The sequence below is a fragment of the Scyliorhinus canicula genome, chromosome 5 (assembly GCF_902713615.1).
Source record: "Scyliorhinus canicula chromosome 5, sScyCan1.1, whole genome shotgun sequence".
In the NCBI taxonomy this organism is placed as follows: Eukaryota; Metazoa; Chordata; class Chondrichthyes; order Carcharhiniformes; family Scyliorhinidae; genus Scyliorhinus; species Scyliorhinus canicula.
The window spans coordinates 14,112,273-14,126,108 of record NC_052150.1 but is presented as its reverse complement, the minus strand read 5'-3'; the positions used below and the strand labels follow the sequence as shown (position 1 = coordinate 14,126,108).

Below are 13,836 nucleotides of genomic sequence, written 5' to 3'. Positions count from 1 at the left end.
CTGTCTCAGCCTTGAACGTACTTAACGGCCCAGCCTCTACAGCTCTCTGCGGTAAAGCATTTCACACATTTACTACCCTTTGAGAGAAGAAATTCCTGCTCATCTCTGTCTGAAATGGCGCTTACTCTGCGATTATTGCGTTTGGTCCTGTGCTCTCCCACAAGGGGAAATAACCTCTCAGCATCTACACCCTGTCAAGCCCCTGAGAATCCGATGTGTCTCAATAAGGTCACCTCTCATTCTTCTGAACTCCAATGAGTACAGGCCCAACCTACTCACCTAGTCCTCATAAGAAATCCCTCCAAACCCGGGATCAACCTCGTGAACCTTCTCTGGACGGTCTCCAATGCCATTGTTCCTTAAATAAGGGGATTAGAACTGTTCACAGTATTCCCAGTGTGGTCTAACTTGTGCCGTGTATAGTTTTATCGCAACTTCTCTATTTTTGTACTCCATTCCTATTGAAATAAAGGCCAAAATTCAATTTACCTTCCCAACTACCTGCTGAACTTGCATGCTAACTTTTTGTGATTAATGCAAATCCTTCTGTGCCACAGCTTTCTGCAGTCTTTCTCTATTTAAAAAGTATTCAACTCCTTTATTCTTCCGACCAAAGTGCATAACTTCACATTTTTCTCCATTTTATTTCGTCTGCCAAATGTTTGCCCACTCTCTTAACCTGCCTATATCCCCCTGTACGCTCCTTGTGTCACCCTCACCACTTGCCTTATCACCTATTTTTGTGTCATCGCAAACATACAATTCACATTCCTCGTCCAAGCCACTAATATATATTGTAGATAATTGTGGCTGCATTCACTGACCCCTGTGGCGCTCCACTGGTTATAGATTGCCATCCTGAAAATGCACCTCTTATCCAAACTCTCTGTCTTCTATTAGTTAACCAATCCTCTTTCCATGCTAATATACTACCTTACACATTATGGGTTCTTATTAAGTAGCCATTTGTGAGGCACCTTATCGAACACTTTTTGAAAATCCAAGTATATTACATCTATTGGTTCCCCTTCATCTATCCTGCTCATTACCACCTCAAAGAATTCTAATAAATCTGTCAGACATGATTTCCCCTTCATGAAGCCTTGCTGACTCTGCTTGATTATATAATGTGTTTTTAAACGCTCTGCTGTTACTTCCTTTATAATGGACTCTAAGATTTTCCCATTGACCGATGTTAAGCCCCCAGGCCTGTAGTCTCGTATTTATGTCTCTAGCCCTCGAGGGGTTTTCTAGAAATGAATGATTCTTGGAAATTACGACCAGTGCATCCACTAGGTCCGGTGGCCCTTTAGCCTCATTAGTTTCCCTAGTTCTGTTCCTCTAGTGATAGTTACTGCACTTATTTTCTCCCCACCTTTTGTCCCTTAATTATTTAGTATTTTTGGAATGTTATTAGTGTCTTTTACCGTGAAGACTGACATAAAGGCCGAAATTGACTAAAATCAATCAGACTCCGCCCTGACCGGGATCAGAGGGGTGGGAACAACCCTGCTATCTAATGTCACTCTTCTTTTCACACCTCAGTGGGGAACGCTCCACCGAGACCGCACTCAGTCACATTTCCTGCACTGAGGAGATCCACTGGCAGGAAGAGACCGGGGTGGTATTTTTAAATGGTGCCTTGATCTTGCGACCCCTCCCCCCCATCGCGACCCCTCGACCCACAATTCCAGAAATCATCTGTTGGGGGGGGTCCTCGAGCCTCCCTGCACCCCACCTCATATGGACAGGGCACCCCTGGGCCTGATACTGGCATGGACAAAATGCCACCTTGGCACTGCCAGCCTGGCACCCTGGATGTGCCCCAGTCAGCCTGGCAGTGCCACATTGGCACCATGGCAGTATCGAGTTGGCACCCGGGTGGCACTGCCAGAGTACCCAGGTGGCACGTCCAAGGTGCCCAGGTGGCATCCACAGTGCCCGGATGCCACCCTACCGAGAAAGCAACCACCCGGGGGCCTCCGATTGCCTGGAACCCCCCCCCCCCAAGTGTTGTTTCACCTGATCCTTGCTTGTGGGGACCTGTGCTAGATGGTGCCCGATTGGGACCACCTTGGTGGGGATGGTAGTTCCCGGGGGCCGGTTAGATCTGACATCCCTCTGCAGATTTCGGTCCAGCGCATTGTGGACCTAACAAGCTCTCGTGAGGTCTCACGAGGCGTAACGACCGTCGGGAATCCCTGAAGAAGCCACTTGCGGGATCTACAGGCCACGTCCCGTCCTGATTCCGGTGGGATTCGACCAGTACATCGCGCCCAAAGCATTTGTTCAACTCCCCTGCCATTTCCTGGTTCCCCATTATTATTTCCCCAGCCTCATTATCTCATCGTTCACTTTGGCCTCTCTCTTCCCTTTTTCTGAACTGTAATCCCCCACAGTGGATAATGATATATCTCCTGTTACCTTCTCCTCTCCAACCTCATGTATTCTTATTTTACCTTTATATTCTTCCCTCTCCTTTAATTCTTTCCCCACATATTCATTCTTGAATTTCTAACCCTCCCCCACTTCCCTTGCTCTTCCCTTGCATTCACCCTTCTCCCCGCCTGCTCGTATCCAAGTCAAATGACTAATGCATTGGACAGGCCACTGCTCCACACACTCATCACCCCAATGGCTAATGCATTGGACAGGCCACTGCTCCACACACTCATCACCCCAATGGCTAATGCATTGGACAGGCCACTGCTCCACACACTCATCACCCCAATGGTCCCATTTGAGATGGGAGGGTCGGACCTTCCCTCTGGGGTCCCAAGCCCTTGCTATCCCTTTGAAATAAAATACTAGCCTATCGCCCGTGTCTCTGCTCTCCGACCTGGCAGGGGCTAAAAATCAAGCCTGTGTCCTCTAGTCCTTCTAAGAGTTCCCCACTCTGTTCACCAGAATGGGGCTACTAGCATTGGGAATGAACGGCAAGAACGAAGGGCCTGTGGAGTGTATTAGTCACAGGATGTGAGCGATAGGGAGACGAGTGGTAGTGGTAGTATCACTGGGCTAGTAACTGGACTAGTAATCCCGAGGCTTGGGCCAATGGTTCAAGTCCCACCAGGACAGCCGTAGAATTTAAGTTTGATTAATAAATGGTGAAAATAAAGCTGATCTCAGTAATGGTGCCTCAGTAATGGCCGCGGTAATGTGACTTCAGACCTGCAGCAAAGTGGTTGAATCATAGAATTTACAGTGTATAAGGAGGCTATTCGGCCCATCGAGTCTGCACTGGCCCTTGGAAAGAGCACCCTATTTAAGGCCACACCTCCACCCTGTCCTTGTAACCCAATAACCCCACCTAACCTTTTTTGGACACTAAGGGCAATTTAGCATGGCCAATACACCTAATCTGCACATTTTTGGACTGTGGGAGGAAACCGGAGCACCCGGAGGAAACCCACGCAGACACGGAGAGGACGTGCAGACTCCGCACAGACAGTGACCCAAGCCGGGTATCGAACCTGGGACCCTGGAGCTGTGAAGCAACCGTGCTAACCACTGTGCTGTTGTGCTGCCCACTTGATTCTTAACTGCCCTCTGAAATGGCCGGGCAAGCCACTCAGTTCAAGGGCAATTAGGGATGGGCAATAACTGCTGGCTCAGCCAGCGACGCCCACATCCCGTGAAATTCTAAAGAAAAGGAGTTCAGAGAAGGGGAGCAGGGTGCTTGGGCTGATTTACACCGCCAGATGCTGCCAAACTGGCTGGGTCTCCCGTTGGTCAGTGAGCTGATCAGGTCGGGGGGGGGGGGGGGGGGGGGGGGGGGTGCGAGTACGACTAAGGTGAAGGGGTGGAAGAGATATTTCAGCCTGAGGTGCGTGCCAGGTGAAGCTCTGGCTGTACAAACATGTTCCTGGCGTGCTGAGGACAGAATAACGTGTGTTTAAACGATTAAAGGTCGTCGTTCTGCTTTTCTTTTGAAGCTGTGTAAGGGGAAAATTGGGGACAGATGGGAGCTCAGCTGGACCTGATTAACATTTTCCACCCACAGTCACAGAGCCATCGCTGCTGGCGGGGTTGGTGCAGAGTGATTGGCGTAAAAACAGAACGTGCTGGGGAATGATGGCAGGACAGGCAGCATCTGCGGAGGGACAAAGGGAGCTAATGGGCTGGATTTGGCGGGAGTGGATGATTCCACATAGGGCTGGAAAATCCCGCTCAATGTTTCAGGTCTGTGACCTCCCGTCAGAATTACCCGACAGGTTTTCACACGTGTCAACATCGTTAACCAGGCACAATAATGACTTTAACCTCCCCTCCCCTCCACTCCTGACACCACCTACTCGTTTGAGGAGATGAAATGGGTGGAGCGTGACAGTATGTGGGAGACGCGGGGCTGGGCGGGCAGGGAGGAATCACTGAATTCTGTGGCCAATTGGAAAAAGTTGAAGGAATTTTAGTTCCGACGTGTCGACACCGATGTGCCCTAACCCCCCCCCCCCCACCCCCCCCACTCCAATCTAGTGCTGGAACTGGTTGACTAAGTTCATGTTGAGACAGATGTTCCACCCGTTTTGCTGGGTTTATCACGCCAGGTCAGAATGTGCGAAGGCCGAATATCACAGTTTGTCACTCAGGATTTTTCACTTTCCCCTGTCCGCAGGAAGTAGTTGCGCATTGGATAGCGGAGTGTCGCATTGCCATCGAGCAAGCCCGGCTTCTCACACTTGAAGCAGCCAGAGCAGTCGATACTTTGGGAACTGCAGCGGCCAGAAAGGAGGTAAAAAACAGAACCAGCCCCGGCTGGCAAAATCCCAAAACAAAACGTCCGCTGCTAGAGATGTGATTCTGCGATCGGGCAGCACTTGCTGAGCAATCCTGAGTGCGCTAACATCTACACTCACAACCAATTTAAGATCATCAGTTGAGCTCATAACATGGCATGCCTCCATACGCTTCATGGGAACTAGATATATTCAGGGCGCGATTCTCCCAAAAGGGAACAAAGTCCCCCAGCGAGCGCGTTTAGCCAGGTGTTTCCCTGCGCTTGCAGTGCCAAGAAACACATGGCTATTCAACGCGACCCGTGTGTTGTATATGGGGCCTGTACGGGAAAAGCTCTGCACGCCGGAACTCCCCAGTGTAGAACAGTAGAACATAGAACAGTACAGCACAGAACAGGCCCTTCGGCCCTCAATGTTGTGCCGAGCCATGATCACCCTACTCAAACTCACGTATCCACCCTATACCAGTAACCCAACAACCCCCCCCCCCCACTTAACCTTACTTTTATTAGGACACTACGGGCAATTTAGCATGGCCAATCCACCTAACCCGTACATCTTTGGACTGTGGGAGGAAACCGGAGCACCCGGAGGAAACCCACGCACACAGGGGGAGGACGTGCAGACTCCACACAGACAGTGACCCAGCCGGGAATCGAACTTGGGACCCTGGAGCTGTGAAGCATTTATGCTAACCACCATGCTACCCTGCTGTAGCAAGAGATAAAATGGCATCCGAACTCTGAGGCTGCCAAAACGATGCCCGACCTCCCCCCCATCATGAACGCACGATGAGAGGGTCCTGTATCCTCCACCGCAACCCCCAGCACCCATGCCAGGCACTCCTATTCTGATTGCACCCGTGCAAGAAATTCCAGCATGGCACCTTGGCAGTGCCAACCTGGTACAACCCATGCTAGCTGGCAGTGCCATCTGGGTACCTTGGCATTGCCAGGTTGCATCAAGGCAGCACTGCCAGGGCACTACCCTGCCCACAGCACATGCAGCTGGGGGCCTCCGATCTCGTGGAAGACCCCCATGAGTTGCATTCCATCTGGTCCCTGTTTGTGTTGAAAGATACTTGCCTGAGGTCTGTGAGGCAAAGGGATGAATCCCAAAGCCTCAGGTACCCCAGGAATATACACATTAGAGTGAGGCTAGCTGTCTCACTCTAATATGCAGATTTGCCAAAATGTAATCTGCCCACAATAGGCAGGATTTACATCGCAGCGTCTCCCGGTTTTTATCGGCCACTCTGCACTTGCGCGGGCTGACTTTCCGGTTTACCGTAGCCATTGGATCCTGCCTCCATACACAGGGGCTGGCTCTCAGCAAACAAAAGGAATATGTTCAAGCCTTGCGCATTTACTGAATTACCCGGGAAGCTGGTTCCCCATTGCTTTCTCCATGTCAGTGCCTCAGCCAATCAGTGTCAGCTTGCTGACCAATCAGCGCCCTTTTATCGTGTAGTATAAATTGTCAGCGTTTGAAATTTGGTGTTCTTGTGTTTGTCCTGATGAGTACAAGATGAAAAACTTTGGCAACATGTCTCTATTTTCAACCATTAACAAAATGTTGTTGTGAATCATGGTTACCTTTCCAGCCTCACCTCTTAATTTTATGAACATAAGGAGCTAACCAGCAGGACAGGAAATCGACAAGACATTGTGCATTGAGCCTTGCCCACGCTCCTGATGGCTGGAGCATCAGAGCTAGACACTTCCTTCCCCTGGCCTAGCTCCCCCCCCCCCCCCCCCCCCCCCCCGCCTCCCCAACCCCTCACCCACCCCAGCAGCCATGTAATCTCCCTGGAGAGGCAGAAGGAAAGGAACAAAATGAGAGCAATGTGGTAAAAACAGAACTGGAAAATTTCCCTCAGGCATTTGACTCTTGGCCAGGTGATCGCATTTGAGTGTGTTTACATTATCTGTTAATCCACTGATCTTCTATGAAGCAATCTCAGCCAGTTATAAATTGGCCCATCCTGCTGTTCCGAGTGTTGCAGAGAGTCGTCATTCCTACTCTAATGTTGCTTCACGGCAAGTCCTCCGGTCCACCCAAATCTGTCAAACTGGAATAAGCCCTGAATGGGTTCACAATCCAGCTGTTGGAGCGACACTCCTACTATGATCTCTCACTGTTCTGGGGATTGTAAACCAGGCGAAAGACCGTCCATAACCAGAAAGTAGGATCACGATGAACAGTGGCTCCAACTGAGCAGCCTCCCAGCCTCTGCTCAGCAGTTTCTTTTGCCAATTTAGAGCTCAGAAATTGACTGTTAGGGCAGCACGGTGGCGCAGTGGGTTAGCACTGCTGCCTCATGGAATTGAGATCCCAGGTTCGATCCCAGCCCCGGGTCGTTGTCCGTGTGGAGTTTGCACATTCTCCCCGGGTTTGCGTGGGTTTTGCCCCCACACCCCAAAGATGCGCAGGATCACGCTAAATTGCCCCTTAATTGGAAGAAATGAATTGGGCACTCTAAAATAACTTTTAAAAAGAAATTGACCGTCGGAGAAGCACTGAGCGACCGTCCAGAACCAGTAAAATTGGATTAAGGTTTCTCACTCTCTAGAGGAGAAACCCGTCTGTGAGCGAGAGCCAGTGTGCAAACCCACTGTGCTTTAAAGTGAGCTGGCATGAATGGAACAATTACTAATTTGGTTCCGACTCCTTACGCTGTTGCCAGGAGGAAACATTGGTGCACAGACCGGACGCTAGCAGGATCTTTACTTTCTGACTAAGACGAGGTTCACAGGGATTAGTGCGGAACATTCTCACACTTGCCTTTAACTAAGTGTGGAATGAATGAAGATTGCATTAAATGCATCATTAAGGCAACACAAATTACTTGAGCTAATGTACAGAGTGGAAAAGAATACATGGCCAGCTGTGATTCCACTGTTTTTATTCAAGCACATCAGCAAGTTTTACCCACGGAGGGATTAGAATGTGGGACTTAGACCATAAGATATATAAGCGGAATTAGGCCATTTGGCCTATCGAGTCTGCTCCGCCATTTGATCATGGCTGATATGTTTCTAGATCATAGAACAGTACAGCACAGAACAGGCCCTTCAGCCCTCGATGTTGTGCCGAGCAATGATCACTCTACTCAAACCCACGTATCCACCCTATACCTGTAACCCAACAACCCCCCCTAACATTACTTTTTAGGACACTACGGGCAATTTAGCATGGCCAATCCACCTAACCCGCACATCTTTGGACTGTGGGAGGAAACCGGAGCACCCGGAGAAAACCCACGCACACACGGGGAGGACGTGCAGACTCCGCACAGACAGTGACCCAGCCGGGAACAGAACCTGGGACCCTGGAGCTGTGAAGCATTTACGCTAACCACCATGCTACCATGCTGCCGTTTCTCAGCCCCATTCTCCTGCCTTTTCCCCATAACCCCTGATCCCCTTATTAATCAAGAACCTATCTATCACTGCCTTAGAGACACTCAGTAACTTGACCTCCACAGCCTTCTGCAGCAATGAGTTCCACCACAGATTCACCACCCCCTGGCTGAAGAAATTCCTCCTCATCTCTGTTTTAAAGGATCGTCCCTTTAGTCTGAGGCTCTGCCCTTGGGTTCTAGTTTCTCTGACTCGTGGAAACATCCTCTCCATGTTCACTTTATCTCAGCCTCTCAGTATTCTGTAAGTTTCAACAAGATTCCCCCCCCCTCATCCTTCTGAACTCCAACGAGTACAGACCCAGAGTTCTCAACAGCTCCTCATACGACAAGCCCCGAATTATCACTGTGAACCGCCTCTGGACCCATCCAAGGCCAGATTATCTTTCCTTAGAAATGGGGCCTTAAACACCTCAGAATACTCCAAATAGGGCTTTACAGCCTCAGAAGTACATCACTGGTCTTGTAATCTAGCCCTCGTGACATGAATGCTAGCGTTGCATTTGCCCTCATAACTGCCAACTGAACCTGCATGTTAACCTTCAGGGAATCCTGAACTAGGACTCCTAAGTCCCTTTGTGCTTCAGATTTCTGAAGCCTTTCCCCATTTAGAAAATAGTCTATGCCTCTATTCTTCCTTTGAAAGTGCATAACCTCACATTTATTCCACATTGTATTCCATCTGCCACTTCTTTACCCACTCCCCTATCCGTCCAAGTCCATCTGTGACCTCCCCGCGTCCTCAATACTACCTGTACCTCTCGAGATCTTTGTGTCATCTGCAAACTTAGCAACAGTGTCTTCAGTTCCTTCTTCCATAATGTACATTGTGAATAGTTATGGTCTCAACACCACTGCGGAATACCACTAGTCACCGGCTGCCATCCTGAAAAAGATCCCGTTATCCCCACTCTCTGCCTTCTGCCAGTCGATCCCTGTCTGAAAGGGGGGCAGATTCAGTAATAACCATCAAAAGAGAATTGAATGGATATTGAAAAAGAAACATTTACGAGGAAAGAGCAGGGTAATACTATTTTGGAAGGCAGTTTGTGAGGTTAATACCAGAGCCAACCTTTATTCTGTCTTATTTGTGGAGTGAAACTTTACAAGCATAAGGTTCCTAACCACAATTCCATTAAATGGCCTTTTTATACGTGCTCAAGTGAAAGCCCAATTATTGGCCAGCAGCTGCATTCAGTTCAGCATAATTAATATACAATATCAAAGGGCCGGCATAGACATGATGGGCCCAAAGGCCGATTACTGTGCCTTAGGAACCGGTGTGGGTTTGTCTGATTCCGCTGTTTGTCTCGCCTCAGATCGCCATGATCAAGGTGGTGGCTCCACGGATGGCCTGTAAAGTGGTGGACTGTGCCATCCAGGTTCACGGAGGAGGTGGCGTCTCTGAGGATTTCCCCCTCGCACATATGTGAGTATCAAAGAGCAGGTGAGAGGAATCCTTCCAATCACCACGAGTTGCTGTTGAAGCTCCTGGATGGCGTTGTGACATTTGCGCAATGCAATATATCAATGCAAGGGTAGCACGGTAGCATTGTGGGTAGCACAATCGCTTCACAGCTCCAGGGTCCCAGGTTCGATTCCGGCTTGGGTCACTGTCTGCACATCCTCCTCGTGTGAGCGTGGGTTTCCTCCGGGTGCTCCGGTTTCCTCCCACAGTCCAAAGATGTGCAGGTTAGGTGGATTGGCCATGATAAATTCTCATTAGTGTCCAAAATTGCCCTTAGTGTTGGGTGGGGTTACTGGGTTATGGGGATAGGGTGGAGGTGTTGACCTTGGTGGGGTGCTCTTTCCAAGAGCTGGTGCAGACTCGATGGGCCGAATGGCCTCCTTCTGCACTGTAAATTATATATGATAATATCGTGACGGCGTAGGCTGATTTGGCTTTTAATCACTTTTAAGATCCGGCCAGAGATTTGATAACGTACTGAAGACCAGAGAAATAATATTTTCCTCCATTTGCACGGCAGGGGTGCTGGTGCCTCCTTTCTCTTCCCGAGATAAAGGGCTGAGGATGAATACAGCCTTGAGCAGGACAGATGTGAGGACAAGGTTTCTAGTACACTCCCTGCCCTCTCGCACGCACAGACATCTTTATTGCTGGAGTGGTGATGCCCCGGGCATGGTTTCCCTTAAATCAGCCGACTCTGCTCCAAAACATTTGCTTGTTTTTACATTCCCTCTGCTTGCCCGCATGTGAGAAGTCTTTCCCCAGCAGTGCAGAGCAAAAAGTTCATTTGGGGTTTGTCAGCTCCTTTTCCACAATCAAATGCCCCTTTCCTACGTGTTTGGTCCGTGCGATGAGAGGGCCGCGTGTTGGAAAGAGGAGGGTGGGGGAGATGGAAAAAGGATGAGTCACGGAGCACCCTCTGAGTCTCCGAGTGGAATAGTTCTGCTGGGGGGGGCTAGTTTAGCTGCGGCAAGTTAATGTAATCATTAGAAAAAGAAAACAAATGCGCAAACGGCAAAGATGTGAGGCAAAGTATGAGGAGCACACATTGGGTCAGCCAGAAAGGATACGTTTGATGCCCTTGTTCCCAACAGAAGGCAAACACAGAGGGGAGGGGGAGGGGAGGTGGAGGGGGAGGAGGGGAAGGTGGAGGGGGGAGGGGGGTAGGTGGAGGGGGGAGGTGCGGGGGAGGTGGAGGGGGGGAGGTGGAGGTGGGGGGGAGGGGTGGATGGGGGAGGTGGAGGGGGAGGGAGGGAGGGGGAGGGGGAAGGGGGAGGGAGGGGGGAGGGGAAGGGGGGAGGGGGGAGGGGGAGGTGGAGGGGGGAGGTGGAGGGGGGAGGTGGAGGGGGAGGGGGAGGTGGGGAGGTTGCGGGGGGGAGGTGGAGGGGAGAGGGAGGGAGGGGGGGAGGTGGAGGGGGGAGGTGGGGGGGGGGAGGTGGTGGTGGGGGGGAGGTGGAGGGGGGGAGGGAGGGGGAGGGGGAGGGGGAGGTGGAGGGGGAGGGGGAGGAGGGGGGAGGTGGAGGGGGGAGGGGGAGGAGGGGGTAGGTGGAGGGGGGAGGGGGGAGGTGGGGAAGTGGAGGGGGGAGGTGGAGGGGGGAGGTGGAGGGGGGAGGGTGGGGGGAGGGGGAGGTGGAGGTGGGGAGGGAGGTGGAGGTGGGGGAGGGGGAGGTGGAGGGGGGGGAGGTGGAGGGGGAGGGGGAGGGGGGAGGGGGGGTGGAGGGGGGATGGAGGGGGAGGGAGGGGGGGAGGTGGAGGAGGGTGGAGGGGGGAGGTGGAGGGGGGAGGTGGAGGGGGGAGGGGGGAAGTGGAGGGGGGAGGGGGGAAGTGGAGGGGGGAGGGGGGAAGTGGAGGGGGGAGGGGGAGGTGGAGGGAGGAGGGGGAGGTGGAGGGGGGAGGGGGAGGGGGAGGTGGAGGGGTGGAGGGGGGAAGGGGAGGTGGAGGGGAAGGGGAGGTGGAGGTGGGAAGGGGAGGTGGAGGGGGGAGGGAGGAAGGGGAGGGGGGAAGGGGGGAGGGGGGAAGGGGGGAAGGGGAGGGGGAAGGGGAGGGGGGAAGGGGGAGGTGGAGGGGAAAGGGAGGTGGAGGGGAAAGGGGGTGGAGGGGGGAGGTGGAGGGAGGTGGAGGGGGGGTGGAGGGGGGAAGTGGAGGGGGGAGGGGGAGGTGGAGGGGGGAGGTGGAGTGGGGAGGTGGGAGGGGGAGGGGGAGGGGGAGGTGGAGGGGTTGAGGGGGGAAGGGGAGGTGGAGGGGGGAAGGGGAGGTGGAGGGGGGAAGGGGAGGTGGAGGGGGGAGGGAGGAAGGGGAGGGGGAAGGGGAGGGGGAGGGGGGAAGGGGAGGGGGAGGGGGGAAGGGGAGGGGGGAAGGGGAGGTGGAGGGGGAAAGGGAGGTGGAGGGGGAGGTGGAGGGGAGGTGAAGAGGGGAGGGAAGGTGGGGAAAGGAGGTGGGGGGATGTGGCGGGAGGGGGGAAGGTGGGAGGTGGAGAGGGAGGTGGGGGGAGGTGGAGGGGGAGGGGAAGGTGGGAAGGGGAGGTGGGGGGGAGGAGGGGGATGGGGAGGTGGGGGGGAGGAGTGCTTAGGTTGAACCCCTCCTTTCCTCCCTACCCGCTACCTTCCTTAAATCCAACCCTCCCCCCACCAGTGCGCCTCTTCCTAATCTACCGAAACCCCCCCGGCCCAAGACCTCGGACGAGCCCGACGCGTCAAATTGGACTTGAGATGTTAACTCTGTTACTCCCTCCACAGATGCTGGTCGGCACCCTCCCTGTTTATTATTTACTACCACCAAGTTGTGGTGTCTTTCAGGTACTCGATGGTACGCAGCTTACGCATTGCTGACGGGCCGGATGAGGTGCACCTCTCCGCGATAGCAAAACTGGAGCTGAGGGATCAGTTTAAAAACTCCATGGCTAAGCTATAAGTACCTGTCTGCAAGAGCAAACAGAGGCTGCTACCTCAGACAACCAGCTGAGAAAGGTGATGCAATGTTGGCCTCCTGCTTTTCGACGTGATGATTGATGGAATCATCAATTACCGGAAATATTACACATGGAGAATGAATCACCCAACGTATTACAGCAGCATCTGTATCCCAATTACATCTCTCTTTCAGACCCCCCCAAGCGTCACTGTGGTATAAATTGGAAATAATAACCATTCATGCAGAAGTTGAGCGATTTATCTCTTTGTGTTTAGAGCTTATTTGTGTTGGCGAAAACAAAACCTATTGGCATAATGCAGTAATGAAATGATAACTGTGGTGCAGATTTGCATAATAAAATCACTGTCAGTAAAATATGACATGACAGGGAAGGTAATCAAATCCCATGTTCCCTTATATATATCCCTGCTATTTTTCATGTTTTGTTTCGCTGTAACTAATTCAGGACGAACACGGAATCCAAATTGGTGGAGGCTTCGTCAATGCTTTCCCGAAAACGAAGCGGATTTGATTATATTAACAGCAGGAATTTGCATTTATTATAGGGCCTTCAGTACAGTAAAGCCTCCAAAGATACTCCACTTGGAAATTCATCGAACAATACTGTACCTGGCTTTGAGCCTCACAAGGCGATAGAGATACAGGCAGGAATTTCCCGGCTGCTCTCGACGGCGGGAGCTTCTGGCCCCTCTGGCGATTCCCCCCCCCCCGGCCGCAGGTCCCCCGCAGGCAGGGGAGGGTGTGGTCCCACCGCCCGCAAGTGGCACGCTGCTGCTGCCACCGCAAAACACACCCCGGGCGAGAGGAGGGGCAAAATCCCGGTGTCCGAAAACCAGAGTTGGGCAAAAGCCTTCATCTTTCAGAATGTGGCATGCGTCAATTTTCACGGAGTAAAATGCCAAACACACATTTTATCCGGAGAGTTCAGTGAGGCGCTGTATTGGTGCGCTGTGGGCCTGGATTGGCCACCACACGCTTGCGCGTCGGTCTACACCTGGGCTCCAAGTGACCCTTGACCAGGAGGCCGTCACGGAGGTGGTGAGGTTAAGTGAGGAAATTCCAGAGCTTTGTGCCTCGGTATCTGTAGGTGCGGCCAACAATGAAAATTGGGAATGCTCACAAGGCTAGAATTGGAAGAACATTGAGATTTGGCGAGGTTGTAGAGATGGAGAAGGTTGCAGAGATAGAGATGACCAAAGCCATGGAGGATTTTGCCTGAGTGGAATATCTCAATTATACGCATTCTGTGTAATTGGGGGCATTAATCTGGCATATTTTGC

General features: G+C 52.2%; 1 protein-coding gene across 1 annotated transcript in view; it reads left to right on the top strand.

The window, feature by feature from the left end:
• The window catches only part of LOC119965783 (acyl-CoA dehydrogenase family member 11-like), a 122,972-nt gene extending 110,035 nt beyond the window's left edge, over positions 1–12,937 (top strand). Inside the window, 3 exon segments of the mRNA XM_038796606.1 lie at positions 4,616–4,732; positions 9,477–9,586; positions 12,421–12,937. Coding sequence (XP_038652534.1) covers positions 4,616–4,732; positions 9,477–9,586; positions 12,421–12,535 — 342 coding nt within the window. The 3' untranslated portion in view covers positions 12,536–12,937.
• Positions 12,938–13,836: the final 899 nt, after the last annotated feature.